General features: G+C 41.3%; 1 protein-coding gene across 4 annotated transcripts in view; it reads right to left on the reverse strand.

Moving 5' to 3' along the window:
- The window catches only part of AFF3 (ALF transcription elongation factor 3), a 455,751-nt gene that overhangs the window by 161,219 nt on the left and 278,100 nt on the right, over window positions 1-16,432 (reverse strand). For all 4 annotated transcript variants that reach the window (XM_065580880.1, XM_008167381.4, XM_008167383.4 and 1 more), the window contains one exon: window positions 7,322-7,373. In XM_065580880.1, coding sequence (XP_065436952.1) covers window positions 7,322-7,373 — 52 coding nt within the window. The remainder of the gene's footprint in view (window positions 1-7,321; window positions 7,374-16,432) is intronic.

Below are 16,432 nucleotides of genomic sequence, written 5' to 3' on the forward strand. Positions count from 1 at the left end.
TTTCTCCTGCCAGGTACTTGGTTCCTGGATAAATACCAGAGTTTAGCCTCCTCAGTTTTCAGGATCTCCATCACCCTGAGAAACACTAGCTTCATTCTTTATAAAAAGACACATTTTTTTCTGTAGAGTCTCTGAGACACACATCTCTCAAAAACATCACAGGCAGATGTTAAAAGCAGTAAGTGATACCACACAATGGTGTTTTTGAAAGAAAAAACGTCCCAGAGACCAATTTAAACGATGTCATTTTGAATACTAGTGGAATTTCATATTAACAGCCTCCCATCCCTTCAAATTTATATTCTTGGCATGAAATCCTGGCCCCATTAACTTCGGTGGGACCAGGATTTCACCTTGATCTTGTCCTTTAGACAAGACTATCAGCCACCTTCTGACTCATCTATCCTAACTTGTCCTGGTGAATTTGGCAGACAGCATCAAGGGGTGTTTACAGTACATCACTGGATGGATTTCTCTTTCCATGGCTGCATGCCTTGCCATATTTGCCACCTTCTCTGGTTCAATGAGACAAAAGCTGAACCGTAATAATGTACATTTCAGAGTTAGTGGTTTGTATTCTTGAACTGAAACATAAAAATCTGCATAGAAACAAAAACGTGGATTGCTGTATAAAATACATAAATAATAATATAATAAATAATATTTTGCACTTGTTAAGTGGCTTCCATCTGAGGATCTCCAACAAATCTCTACTAATATCCATTAATTTATTCTTCCCCTAAGCAGCAGTGTTGTATTATCCCCATTTTACAATTGAGGAAAATGAGCTACAGAGAAGTGAATTGTCTTGCTCAAGAGTTCCACACAAAGTCCAAGACAAGATCCCAGGTCTCCTGCCAGCTAGTTGTGCTTTAATTACAAGAATATTTTTACTCACCACAAGAGTAAAGATGGCTGACATCAGGCAACACACCACAATACACAATGTATACAGACATTAAGCATCAAAGAGTGTCCTGCAGCGATTCAACATATTTAATATTTATTATCCAAGTCTTTTTTTAAACTTATACTACCATTCATTTATTATATTGCTCTTGATTAATACCTCATATTTCTGCAGAATGTTACATTTTTTAAAGTATTGTACAAATATTAATGAGCTAACCTTCAGTACGGTTTGATTATTGTTTTAAACATGTGAAAACGGAGACAGAATTTAAACAACTTTCATAAGGCCCCACAGCAATTCAAGGGTGGAGCCAAGATCACAACTTTCGGCCTCATGCACAGTCCGCTAGACAATGCTCCCTCTGATATACAGCATTCTAATGTTTTACATATCAGCCAAATGTAAGAGGCCTGGACTACAGATGTCAGCACAGGACTAGAAGCCAGGAACTACTGAGTTGTACTCCGATCTTTGACACTGACACACTGTGAACTTGGGCCTTTCGCTTAACCTCTTTGTCTCAGTTTCCTCATTTATGACATGGCAACTCTATCTCACAGTGTGTTAGTCTGTACATTGCTTTGAAGATGAAAATACTTATACAATACTAAATAAATATAGACAACAAATAGCCCACACTTATGAAAATATAGATATATATGTGATCAACAGGAACAACTGCAGCACATTCCACTGACACTGTGGAAAATCAGATAATTGAGAATTAACTTGATGTTCAAGAGCCTGAGTTGATAAAAGCTTGATGGTCATAGGACTGCAGTGTTACTTTTTGAGAGTAGGGAGTACGGATGTTGATAGATTTCACACTGGTAAAAGGGATCCCCTGAGCAATGTAGTCTCAAAATGATGCTCGTGGCTAATGCTCAGAAGAAATACAGCCAAAATCTGTTATAAGCTGGCAAAAACAAATATAAAGGAGGCCTGTGATTCTCACAGGTGAAAAATATTAGCAAAAGACAAAACTTTCAGAGTCATATATTATAAAAGCCTCCCTTAATCTTGGCTAATTCTCTTGTAAAAAGGGAGGGAAAAATCTGGAATATTTTGGCTTGAAAACAGATGTGGGAGGGATAATAAATATATTGTACTGGAGTAGCTTATTAATAGTGTTTACATTACAGTATTAAGTAATTGCACTAGCATGTAGAGTTGAATGTATAACAGTGAATCACATTTGGGATAGACGAACCTGTTGTGGTCTGAACTGGACATGAATTAGAACGACAAAAAGTTATAAAAGAAAGTTGCATAGTAATTCCAAACTTATTCCTTTAGCAGGGTTGTTTTGGGGAATTTACAAAGCTTGAATCATTTTTTCAAAAAATTTTGTGACTATGAGAAATCTCATGGCCTTGGGCTATTTTTGGCAGAGTTTCTACATCCAGCATTTGAAGCTATAGAACATGGAACTGGTCAGAATATTTTTTGGGGAGGGGAAGGGGGACTACAGAAAATTTAAACAAAAACGAAAATGTTTTCACTTGCATCAAAATATTCAAATTTTTTTTTACTTTTTGTCAAAAAACCCAAACATTCAAAAGTTTTTGGCAGCCAAACATTGAATATTTTACCTGAAAACTGCCCCAAACTAAAAAATAATAATTCAGACAGTAACTGCCAATCATTGGGGGAAAAGCAGATAAAGGTTTTATGAAGATTTAAAAAAACAAAACAAAACAGAAACTTTCTGCAAAAATATTAATTTTGTTGTAAACCCAATTTTCCAAAACCAACCAAACAAAAAAACCCAGGTTGACAGAAAAATTTTGACCAGCCATAAAAAAATCTCTTTGGGATTTACAGATTTTAAACATTCAGTGAAAATCTGGTCAGGTGACCCATGAACTCCTATGCATAATAAGATAACATGAAATGAGTTCATCAGATACAGAGAGCTTGTGATTTTAAAAAATATATTTAGTCACAAGTGACATTAATCCATTTGGAGAAAACTCTGGTGTGCTTAAATCCTTCTTACTGAGTGTACATGTCAATGCAATCTTTTAGGCCATTTCCTACAGTCATTCTGCATATGGACATGCCAGGATATAGCCTGACGCCGACTTCCTCTATAGCAGTGTTTCTCAAACTGGGGTCGCCGCTTGTGTAAGGAAAGCCTCTGGTGGGCCGGGCTGGTTTGTTTACCTGCCCCGTCCGCAGGTCCGGTCAATCGCGGCTCCCACTGGCCACAGTTCGCCGCTGCAGGCCAATGGGGGCTGCTGGAAGCGGCGGCCAGTAAATCCCTCAGCCTGCACCGCTTCCAGCAGCTCCCATTGACCTGGAGCAATGAACCGCGGCCAGTGGGAGCCGCGATTGGCCGGACCTGTGGACGGGGCAGGTAAACAAACCGGCCAGGCCCACCAGGGGCTTTCCCTACACAAGCGGAGAGCCCAGTTTGAGAAACACTGGTCTATAGTCTTCGGTAAGTCACACACTAACATTTATTTCAGTTTATCTGTAGCACTAGGATAAGTGTCCTTATTTATCTACTTCATTGGGGTCTTCTGAGATCCAGCAAATAAGTTAATGTTTATGAAGCTCTTTAAATGGTAAATATTATTACCACCAGAATTAATTCATGCAGAAACATATCTAGAGAGTTAATACATGCAGAAATAAAACACTGGCTGTGTGTTCACTTAAAAAAATCCTCCAGGCTTCTCTGCTTTGAAAGGTTACAGATACTACCCTTGGTCAAGTGACTCAGGAGAAACCCAACAAAGTTATTTGTGTCTGTTTTTGCTGTCCTGGAGTAGGCTGGCTGGGGGGAGGGGGGTAATCTCTGAGGAAGACTTCATGTGAATGTTCAGTTCAGTGTTTCTGACTGATTCAGAGGGGTGATAAACCTGGGCCTTTGGAGCTGTGTAAATAATGTTTGAAGAATGGCAGTAAATCTAGACAAAGGATGAACAAACTGCCATTGTAGCCATGTGCATCGGGTTTGCACCTGTGGCTTGTAACAAGCAGAAAAAATACTTTTGTTAAGGAAAAAAAACCACAATTAACTTGCTCCTCCCATTTTTTCTCTCTCACTTTTATCAAGGCCAATGTGACCTGTTCTGTGGATTGTTTTTTTTAAAGATGAGAGTCCCTTAAAGCTCTTCATTGCTCTTTCCCGTCAGTCTCAGAAATGCCACTTGTTCTCTATTGACTTTTTAAACACTCCTACTAGGCTGCTTAGAAATCTTTCCCAGGAGCGATAACTCATAAAAGTAGCTCTGAATGTTCTTAAGTTCAAGGGCTCCTTACAATTCTCCCCCATCAAAGATTCATGCTCCCTCCACTCCACCAACTAAACACTTATTAAAATTAATCAAAATGGTTTCCTCATCCCTGCTTCAGTTTTTGCAGCTTCTGATGTGAAGGCTCGCACCCTGGCTGGACATTTTTTCAAGATTTTTTTGCCAGTTGCAAAATTGGTCTGGGTGGTACCTTCAGACTGCAAGCTACAGTGATCTGTAAGGGGAGAATGAGTCAATTATTGAGTACTAGTTTGTTTATGTATGTGTGTGTGTGTGTGTGCGCGTGAGTGTGTGCGCACACATGTGTGGATTGTAGTGTCCAAATGTATTATCCTCTGTATACTTTTTTAATACCTGGTGCAATCAGGTTCATTCCAAATTTTTAAAAACACCAATATTCAGAAGTGTCCAAAGATCAGGGATAAAATTAACCTTAGCAGATGGGGTTAGCATTGATGTAAATCAGAAGAAACTCCATTAACGCCAATGGAGCTACACTGATGTAAAATCAGCATCAGCAGGAGGAGAATAAGGCACAACCTTTGTGTTTGTATGCACAATTGTGTTATTTATATTTACATCATTGTAACACATTGGCATTCAGCTTTCTGTTAAACAATTTAGAAAATTTTAACTTTGGCTGTTTTTGCTTTCCGCCTTTTCTCTTTTCCATTCTTTCACCCCTATTTTTCTTGCCTGCTGCACTATGTCTTGTATCTCTTCCACTATCTTTCAATCTCTGTTGTTCTCTTTCCTTCCCTGTACTTTAATCTACCTGGTTTCTCTTCCTCCTCCTTTCCCTGAATTCTATTTGCAACCTACCTCCCCCAGGTCCTTTCAGGCTCTCCTTCCTTCTGTATCTCTTTTTCACCCCAATAGTCTTCCTAAATATAATGCAAAAAGAAGAACAGGAGGACTTGTGGCACCTTAGAGACTAACAAATTTATTAGAGCATGTTAGTCTCTAAGGTGCCACAAGTCCTCCTGTTCTTCTTTTTGCGGATACAGACTAACACGGCTGCTACTCTGAAACCTAAATATAATGGTTTCCATTTAAAAAGTTACAATTTACCAACAGTTACCATAGTTTTCCCCTGTTCTTAAAATAGGAATAAACATCGGTACCTCAGACCCTGCTGTGTGGTCATTATTGACAAATGGTAACAATATAAAGGTGACCCTGTAAATGTATTACATTAGAAAATATGTATTACGCTAGAAAGCATTCTAACAAAGAGAAGGTTAAGGGGTGAGCTGATTACAATCTATAAGTACCTATATGGGGAATAAATATTTAATAATGGGCTCGTTTATCCAGCAGAGAAAGGTGTAACATGATCCAGTGGGTGCAAGTTGAAGGTAGACAAATTCAAACTGGAAATAAGGTGTAAAATGTTAACAGTGAAAGTAATTAACCACTGGAACAATTTACCAAGCGGTGCAGTGGATTCTCCATCATGGACAATTTTAAATCAAGATTGGATGTTTTTCTAAAAGATCTGCTCTAGGAATTATTTGGGGAAGTTCTATGGAGTGATCACAATGATCCCATTTGGCCTTGGAATCTATGAAGTAGAGTATGTACAGTTTCAATCGGGTTCAGTGAGACCACTCATTGAGTAAGGTACTACTCAACATGAATAAGGATGTCACAATCTGGTCCAATTTATTTAATAAAGCCCACTAATGACACTTTACCTAGTCTGCCACAAACAAATTTAGTAATTTCTGCATTCATACAATACAACTTACAGAATTTTAATGAAATTTTACTGAAAGAAAACCTTTTTTATACCCCCAATATAAAATATGACCTAGCCCCAAGATTACGTCAAAGTATAGCATCTGCTTATATTTTACATATTAAATATCAGCAAAAATAAGTGTTCATTTCTCCATGATACCTCCAGATGGCATTAAAACTCTTCTCCTTTAAGTCTTTATTGTAATATCTTTTTTTTTTTAAATGGTAACCATTGGAAGCATTCTGTACCAACATACACTATTAACCGTTCCCAACAATCATATTATCAGAAGGCATAAAGCTGCTAGTGCTTTGTTTATTAAACAAGTTTGACTAAATATAACATAATGTAATTACATTCTACAGCAAAACCTACAGGACAAGCCATTCATAGACCACGTCAAATCTTTTTATAGATTCATTTCCAGAAGATTTTTTATATATATTTATATCAGAAATCAAAACATTCAACAATCACACTTATTGTACCTTCTTCTATGGGTACTTTTGGCCATGTAACAGATGGTGACACCTTGCAAGACTTCCATGATCTAGCACTCTGAATTTAAATAAGAAGAGCCAGAGGACACAAATTACAGACAAGATGCACTCTAAAATTCACATGACTGCACTGTGAAAAGAATTCCACTCCCACTCAAATGGGATAAAAAGGGTCAGTGATTTTGTAGAAATTCAATCCTCTCCTAACTCATGTGAGCAAAATCAAGTTTGCTGATCTAGCCTGTTTTTTTTGTTTTAAACTTTGAGTCCCTCCATTTGAAGAGTTGGTTTTTTCTAGTAACAGTAAAACAGTCAATTCCCTTGTACACTAAAAAAGATAAAAAAATGGGAAAAACCTCTACTGTTGCATTAGAGTAAAGGTGAACACTGATATATTACAAGTGCCTGTTCCCATCTGTTTCTCAACTGCTTTTGTTAATTCAAAAACATCAACAAAATCGTGAGAGACCAGAGGTAGCTGTAATTGGATTTCAAGTAATTCAGAGGTGAAGTTGCAGACTGCAGTCTTTTAAAATTACATCACTACATCAAAGGCATATGTGACATGATATCTTCTGGAAAATGTGACAAACTTCTGCAGCTTTAAGGTAATATTGGACCTCTCCGGTTGTAAAAGCCTACCTCACTCACTCCACTAAAAATAATTTAATATTTATTCAGCTTGTTACAGAGCCATCTCACTTTTCAAGATCTCTCACAATAAGGATGCTAATGATTTATGAACAATTAACTATGAATCATTACTTAAAAGCCTTTTAAAGAACAGCATCAGTGAAAGAGCTTCATCTTAATGAAAACAAACAGAGAAACACTGTTTGGCATGACAAAGCAGATAAAAACATAGCAATCATCGCTGATCACAAATACGAAACTGACTTACGATGTATGTGATGCACTGTTTTCTGGATTCTTTGGCTCAGCATCACCTTTCCCTTAAAAAAGAAGAAAAATAATATAAAAAAATAAGTGAATATCAAAATCTTTACGGTGTTAGAGGTCAATACATTATCAGGCTAATTTTAACACTTTCAAAGCATATAGAAGAATGTAAATATCATATGGCGGGAAGCTGGGACACTAACTGAGCACTCGCAAACTGGGAGGTAACATCAGCATGACTTTTCCTGTCCCTTGTCTATGTGCTTAGGGGTAAGTTGTAAAGCAGGCCTGACAATTTCATGACTATCAGATCCCTAGCAAGAAGGCAGGAAACTCTATAAGGCTGGCTGCTTGCAGGATAGAAGGACAGAATGCCTTGGAGCCTTAGTCACTATAGGCCTGAGGTGACAGATCAGTCTGAAGGGTTTGGGGATCCCTTCCCTCTCCGCCCACCCCCCCAAAAAAACCACAAACAAGCAAACACTTTGATTCACCTTATTTGCTGTGAATACTGCTCTCTGAACAACCTGCGGAACCCCAGTGCTAGATAGTCCCTAGTCCTAAGATGGCCATGCAGGGTATACAGACATATTTGGGCTATCCAGAACTTGACTTTGAGGCCTGTGCAGATCACTGTGACTGTGCAGTTGCTGCTCTGCTTTGTAAGCAAGCAGGTGTGGAGAAGACGGAGAGGCTCAGGGAGCAGATGGATCCATGGCTCTTTTCCTTCCTGACCTCAAGTGCTCCCCAGAAGAGCTGTCTGGAACCACTCTGGGAACTAAGATGCATCTTTTCAGTGCCACAGTACATTACTTCCCCTTACTTGTACAAAAAGAGAGGCCCAGTCACAATTCTACCTGGGTCCCCTCCCAGGACAATGGTCACATATGCTGCCCCTTACACAGGGCGGTGGGTCACTGCCCTAATTTAGTAGCCATTAAGGAGAAACATGGTTGGTCTGAAAGCCTTGAGGGGGTTGGATTTTTGTTTTGTTTTGTTGTTGATATTGTACCACCTTGCTTACACACCATTTATAATCCGAGTGCAAAATATTGTTTCTATGCTAGCCAATGGCTCAGGCACTTGTTTACCAATGGGCACTGAAGTGCTGTTTAAATGCAAGTTTGTGATGAACAGGAGATGAAGAGCTGGAGTCTGACTATCTTACAGATGGGACCAGTGTTCTTCCATTCAGTTTTAATGAGTTTTGTCAAATCAAAATTCATTTGTATTCTGTGAAATAACGTTTGAAATTGTTTCAGTGTTTTCTTGTGTGTAGCGCCTGATTCACAACCATTGAACTCAATCAAACATCTCTAATAGACTTCGAAGGGCTTTGGATCAGGCCCCAAGACATTACAAGAACTTCAGCGTTACATATGAATAGCTGTTGCCAAAGTTCTCACGTTTGATTTTCACTAAATCAAAGGTGGAAGAACTTAGGGTATGAAATGAACGTATGGGGAGAAATATTGGCCTCTTTAAAGTCAATGGGAGGTTTGCCATTGACTTAAATGGATTTCACTCCTGGTACTTTCCCCAGTGCAATCCTGAAACAAGCTGAAATAGTTGTTCAAGATAATGATGCTTCTAGGAGCAGGGGTCCAGCAAAGGAGTCTTTGGTTAGCTTACACACTTGGTACCTGCATCAGATGTTTCTAGGCTTGCAGGGAGGGTTTCACTGAAACAGTCCTTACCTTTGGGAAGGAGGGGAAAAAATCAGTTGTTCTTATCACCAATCAGCCTTTGAAATCAGACCCACAATTTTAAACCAATCAGAAGCATTGGCATGAAGCTAGTCATATCTATTTTTATCAAACATTTGCTACACACAGAATGATCACAAGATAACACTGGTCTACAATTTTTGAGAAGTCGTCTGCTTCAGAGATAAAATGTGCTATTTATTATGTATTTTGATGTGCTGAATTCAAATATGACAATTAAAACAACTGATTGGCTACTGTTTCTAAGATATTTAAGTTTTTACATTTTATGTCTATGTGTATTGTGTAGATAGTAGAGTTTTAATCATAAATTGTAAACCTAGGTCTTTTCATGTGTTTATGGTTGCTTTACATGATAATATTTCACCTGTCCTGTTTATGTAAACACTTTAAAAATCAGCAAAAGGGTTATATAAATAAAATTTATTATGAAACAAAAGGCAAAAAACTATTATGTACATAGTTTAGTCCTATTCAGTGTCTACTCGGCGCTTCTTGGCTTGTCTCTTGTATTCATTAAATGGAGCATCTCTTGTCACTGTCCAGCAATAGTCTGCAAGCATTGATGGGCTCCATTTGCCCTGATAGCGTTTCTCCATTGTTGCAATGTCCTGGTGAAATCGCTCGCCGTGCTCGTCACTCACTGTTCCGCAGTTCAGTGGAAAAAAAAAATCTAGATGAGAGTGCAAAAAATGTATCTTTAGTGACACGTTGCAACCAAGGCTTTTGTATGCCTTGAGGAGGTTTTCCACCAACAACCTGTAGTTGTCTGCCTTGTTGTTTCCGAGAAAATTTATTGCCACTAACTGGAAGGCTTTCCATGACGTCTTTTCGTTGCCACGCAGTGCGTGGTCAAATGCATCATCTCGAAGAAGTTCACGAATCTGAGGACCAACAAAGACACCTTCCTTTATCTTAGCTTCACTTAACCTTGGAAATTTTCCACGGAGGTACTTGAAAGCTGCTTGTGTTTTGTAAATGGTCTTGACAAAGTTCTTCATCAGACCCAGCTTGATGTGTAAGGGTGGTAACAAAATCTTTGTTGATTCAACAAGTGGTGGATGCTGAACACTTTTCCTCCAAGGCTCCAATGACTGTCGGAGTGGCCAATCTTTCTTGATGTAGTGGTAATCTCTTGCACGACTATCCCATTCGCAGACAAAACAGCAATACTTTGTGTATCCAGTCTGCAGACCAAGCAAGAGAGCAACAACCTTCAAATCGCCACAAAGCTGCCACTGATGTTGGTCATAGTTTATGCACCTCAAAAGTTGTTTCATGTTGTCATTGGTTTCCTTCATATGGACTGCATGGCCAACTGGAATTGATGGCAAAACATTGCCATTATGCAGTAAAACAGCTTTAAGACTCGTCTTCGATGAATCAATGAACAGTCTCCACTCATCTGGATTGTGAACGATGTTGAGGGCTGCCATCATACCATCGATGTTGTTGCAGGCTACAAGATCACCTTCCATGAAGAAGAATGGGACAAGATCCTTTTGACGGTCACGGAACATGGAAACCCTAACATCACCTGCCAGGAGATTCCACTGCTGTAGTCTGGAGCCCAACAGCCCTGCCTTACTCTTGGGTAGTTCCAAATCCCTGACAAGGTCATTCAGTTCACCTTGTGTTCTGAGGTGTGGTTCAGAGGAGGAGGATGGGAGAAAATATGGGTCCTGTGACATTGATGATTCAGGACCAGAAGTTTCATCCTCTTCCTCTTCCTCGTCTGACTCAAGTGAGCCCATTTTAGAGACTTGATTATGAGAAAGAGCTGCTGAAGGAGTTACTCAATATCACACAGTGAGTTAGTATCTGGGACAGAAATTACAACTCAGCAATCCTGACTCCCAATTCTAACTATTAGATGCCTTCTTCACACAGTTGCTTTAATTAAAATATAAGTACCTGTGTCATCATTTTCTCCCAAAGAAAATAGGTTTCAGAGTAGCAGCCGTGTTAGTCTGTATCCGCAAAAAGAAGAACAGGAGGACTTGTGGCACCTTAGAGACTAACAAATTTATTAGAGCATAAGCTTTCGTGGACTACAGCCCACTTCTTCGGATGCATATAGAAAATAGGGTTATTCTGGGGTGGGGTGGGGAGATAAGTTCTGAGTATTTGGTTGTGACTAGACATGGACCAGAGGTGAAATGCAAATTTGAATCCAAAACTCTAGTCTCATGGTGTTCAGATTCAGTTGTCAAATTGGAGCTGGGAAATTTGGGTCTGGCTCTGAATTTCCCAAAGTTTAGGCAGGGATTGATGATGTTGTTTTGGTTTAGTTCCATGGCTAGTTATGCCCCTTATGCCTGTCACTGGATATCCGGCACATAGACTGGCTTAGCAACAATCTGCCTTGAAATATCGGTCAGTACCATATCTACATCCCAAAACAAATAATAGTTCATCATAGATATTCTATTTGTAACGAATACTTTTGTTAATAACACATTAGTACAGTGAGCATTGGTGGTTTTGCATGCAAATGGGATGTGAGATCCTGAGTGACTTGTTGGCAGTTTGTTCTGCACCAATTGGAAAAGCTGCAGTATTTTAGTTCTGCTCTTAGCAGCAATTAGTGTTACGGCAATAAGAAAAGCAGAATAGGTTCTGTAGCAGGGATGCTATTTAGCCAAACAGGATATTAATGAATTACTCTACAGTGAATGTTTGCAGCTGCTTTAATGCTCATAATCACTTAACATTTCAGGGGGAAGGGAGAGCAATTATACAGCATATAAGAGTAAGAGGGAGAATGGAGAATTAATGCCTTACTGACTCCACAGAAAGAACTGTACCATTACTCCAATGAGTCACAGAAATTCAAGAAAAAAATGTATTTACTAAGCATGAATGATATTTAAAGATTTGGAATTCAGATTCAGTTTGACAAGCCTAGTAAAAGGGTGTTGCTTCTCTGAGCTACCTGTCCTGTTTGAGCCCACTCTTATCCACACTCTATCTTCCAAGTCTTCACACAAACTGCCAAAACCAATCTGCCCTTGTCTCCCCTTAGTTGAAGGTACTATTATGAGGGACAGGCAATTCAGCAACCAGCTAATCTTCTTTAGCTCCACGTATCATTTTCTGGGCAGGTTATGAGGCTCTTCCCCTCCTCCATCTCAGTCTTTTGCAGCTGGTCAAGAGTCTCACTAAATGTCCTACTTCTTTTGCAGGCCTGCTGTTGGTCTGCTCTCTTCCAGAAGACTGATCTTCTGGAGCATGTGCATATGGCTGAAGGCCTTCTAGCCTCAGTTTTTCAGCTGTAGACCTGGCTGGTTTCTGCTGCTTCCCACTGAATTGGCTCTTTTACCATTTCACATTCTAAGGGTAAAATGATCCACAGTGCAAAGGCCAATTTCAAATCCACTTTCTGAAGGGGTGGGGGGTGGGGATAAACTGAGATTGGCCCACTGTACCCCGGGTAGAGGAGAGGGCCTTATAGGCCTGGCTTGACATGAATAACTGGACATGGATGAGGCCTCATTTCTTGGGAGACAGGATAGGGAGGTACATGGATCGGCAGGCGGGAACCAGAATGTCTGTACTAGCTAAGATAAGGGGGAGCACTCAGGGAACCATTTACAATGGACAAGATAACAATGGATAAGACAAGTGTGGACCATAACATAAGGCAGGGATCGGCAACCTTTCAGAAGTGGGGTGCCGAATCTTCATTTATTCACTCTAATTTAAGGTTTCACGTGCCAGTAATACATATTAATGTTTTTAGAAGGTCTCTTTCTATAAGTTTATAATATATAACTAAACTATTGTTGTATGTAAAGTAAATAAGATTTTTAAAATGTTTAAGAAGCTTAATTTAAAATTAAATTAAAATGCAGCGCCCCCCGGACCAGTGGCCAGAACCCGGGCAGTGCGAGTGCCACTGAAAATCAGCTCGCGTGCCGCCTTCGGCACACGTGCCATAGCTTGCCTACCCCTGACATAAGGTAAAGAGTAAATTGTGCAGAGATAGTGTGTATTGTACAGGGATTGGTTCTTACAAAGTGATCAAGCCAATCCCAAAACATGTCATGAAATATACTGTAAATGTATATAAAGGAAGAGGTTTTCTGTGTAACTTTGGATGTGTGGCACAGCCTATATCGTCCCCTACGCTTGGGACTGATGAACTCAGCATAGCTTTACTGTATGCCAAATAAAGGAACCTGAGTGACAACGAGACTGGAGTCAAACTGAGTTCTTGGGGAACCAAGTTGGAGAGGTCTTGGGGGAACCCCAACAAGCCTCAGGGTTCTTGTCTCCCAGAAGACTGCCATATTCATTTTCTAGATAAAGCAGAAGACTGGTAATCAATTTCTATTACCAGCTCTGCCCGTGTTCTTTATGTAATGCTGACACCCTGGGTGGGTTGACGACAGCAGGGATCAAACCTGGGAGCCAGATCTTAGTGCATGAGCCTCTACTGCTTGAGACTGTCTTAGCCAAGGCTGTAGCAGGCTCATCAATCTCTAGTTGGCATAGCCACGATTAGAGAGGGACAGAGTGCCACACCAAGTAGGTGTAGCTTACATTTATGAGGCCGAGCAAGTCACTCAATTTGTCTATGCTTCAGTTTCCCTGTCTGTATAATGGGGATAATAGTGATTGCACTACCTACCTCACAAGTGTAACCTCAGACCAAGGGTGACCATCTTTTCAAAAGGCAAAAGTGGAACAGATGCAGGAGCCCCACCCTCATCAGTGACCCCATCTGCTGCTCCTCCTCCTCTTCCCCCGAGACCCCACCCTCTGGCCAGGCTGGCAGCCAAAGTTGGGCAATGGTAAGAGCCATCCAGGAAGCCTGGGCTGCTGTGGAGAGCCCCAGACCCTCCACCGGCCCTGGGTGAGAGACCAGGGTACCAAGAGCAGCCCCCGGCCTGTGTCCCGACCCACAGGGCGTGCTGCCCAGGACAGGTGGAAGGTTCAGGGCTTCCCACAGTGACCCGGGCTCCCTGGGTGGCTCTTACTTCTGTCTGTCTCCAGCTTCTGGCCTGGCCAGGGCGTAAGGCCTCGGGGGAAGAGGAGGAGGAGGTGCTGGAGCCTCTTGGCAAGGGGGACTAAGGCCCACCTCAGCTCCCCTCCCACTGGGAAGAGGCTGGTGCTGCCCCTGAGCCTCGGGCAGGCACAGTGCAGCGCCACAGGGAATCCGAGACAAATGCTGTCGCAGAGTCATTCAGCCTGAGGCCAGGATTTGAACTCTTCATTTCAGGACTGTCCTGTCCAATTTGGGATGGGTGGTCAACCTAGCTAGACCACAATCTTCAAAACACAAGGAAAAATGAAGCAAGACACGCAGGTAGGTGGTCAATCAAATCATGTAATAACCATGAAACAGTTAGGTCATGAACACGGAGTTCAGGGAGCAGGAACCAGGAACCAAACAGGACATGGAAGAGGGAGCAGGAAACAAGATGCAGAAAGGCAACACACATATCAGTCACCACAATTTCCTTCTTTTCTCCCCAAAAGTTCAGCGGTACCTTGCCAGAGGCAGCCGGTGATCCCAGGGCTGGAGGTTACAGCTCTGATTCAGCTCAGGGGCTGGATGCTATTGATGTGGCACAGCTTTCCTGATTTGCCACATATCCTCATACAGAAAAAAGTCTCCTCTTCCCGATCTGTTTCCCTTGCAGTAGGAAGTACGTCTTGTTGGTTAACAATGTGTTCTCTGTGTGGTAAACACACTTGCCATGCTCCGTACCCTGCAGCCCGCAAGATCATGCCATGAGTAATGAAAATGCTTCCAGACCCTCACCTAACATACACTGCTTGTCCAGGATAGAATGTGTGGAGTCTTGTGTGGATACGCTTGTTGAAAGTCATCTATTTCCTAGTCACATCAGTTGGCTTCGAGGATGGCAAAGGGGTGGGATGAGCCTTTTCCACTAGCATAGACAACTTGGTGCTCAGAGGTCAGTTGAACAGCCAGTGGAATGGGGTTTCTCCAGTATTTTCATGAGGTGTACTCCACAGGGCCGGCTCCAGGGTTTTGGCCACCCCAAGCAGCCAAAACCAAAAAAAAAAAAAAAAAAGCCGCGGCCGCGATCGCCATCACGATCTGCGGCGGCAATTCGGCGGGAGGTCCTTCACTCCGAGCCGGAGTGAGGGACGGTCCACCGAATTGCCGCCGAATACCTGGACCTGCCGCCCCTCTCCCGACCGGCCGCCCCAAGCACCTGCTTGAGAAGCTGGTGCCTGGAGCCGGCCCTGGTACTCCAAATAACATATAAAGCATGACTTAATGCAATAGGTAAGAGTATACCTAGAAGTTCCTGCAGTATGCTAGCTCCACACTTCTTCAGAGTCCTATGTAGTCTTTCCACTATGCCATTTCCTTGGGGATGGTACACAGCAGATTTATAATGTACTGTACCAATACTCATCAGAAAATCTTCCAACTCTCTTTATAGAAAAGGTGTCTCGTCTGAAACAAGGCTCTCTGGTAGGCCAAACATTGTAAATAAAGTGGTTAGGCAAGAATTTAGCTCCTCAGAGGTAGGTGTCTTGTGAAATTATGAATACAAAGGGGTAACGTGAGAAATAGTGTATAGCAGCATCTTTTGCAAAACTGCACTTGGCCACATTCAACTTTATGCCAGCTTGTTGGGGTCAGGTTAGCACCTGGTCCAGAATAGCATTATGCCCAGGATGGGTCTTAACAAAGATGAGAATGTCATCCAAATAACAACATGCATCCAGATAGAGGTAGAAGTAGAATGGCCACTTGAATGGTCCCTTACAATATGTGCTAACTACATCTGCTAAACAATCTGATCCACCTTGCATTTTGCTGTGAAGCTGGGAGCTCCTGTCCCAGGCCTGAAGAAGAGCTCTGTGTGGCTTGAAAGCTTGTCTCTCTCACCAACAGAAGTTGGTCCAATAAAAGATATCACCTCACCCACTTTGTCTCTCTAAAATCTGTGCAGTCAAATGTTGCCATTCCATACCCCTAATCATTTCTGTTGCCCTTCTTTGTACCATTTCCAAATCCAATATATCTTTTTTTGAGATGGGGTGACCACATCTGCACGCAGTATTCAAGACGTGGGCTTACCATGGATTTATAGAGAGGTAATTTGATATTTTCTGTTTTGTTATCCATCCCTTTCCTAATGATTCCCAACATTCTGTTAGCTTTGACTGCCACTGCACATTGAATGGATGTTTTCAGAGAACTATCCACAATGACTTCAAGATCTCTTTCTTGACGGGTAACAGCTAATTTAGACCCCGTCATTTAGTATGTATAGTTGGGAGTATATTTTGCCATGTGCATGACTTTGTATTTATCAACACTGAATTTCATCTGCCATTTTGTTGTCCAGTCACCCAGTTTTGTGAGATCCCTTTGTAACTCTTTGCAGTCAGCT

This window comes from Chrysemys picta, chromosome 1 (assembly GCF_011386835.1).
Source record: "Chrysemys picta bellii isolate R12L10 chromosome 1, ASM1138683v2, whole genome shotgun sequence".
NCBI lineage: Eukaryota > Metazoa > Chordata > Testudines > Emydidae > Chrysemys > Chrysemys picta.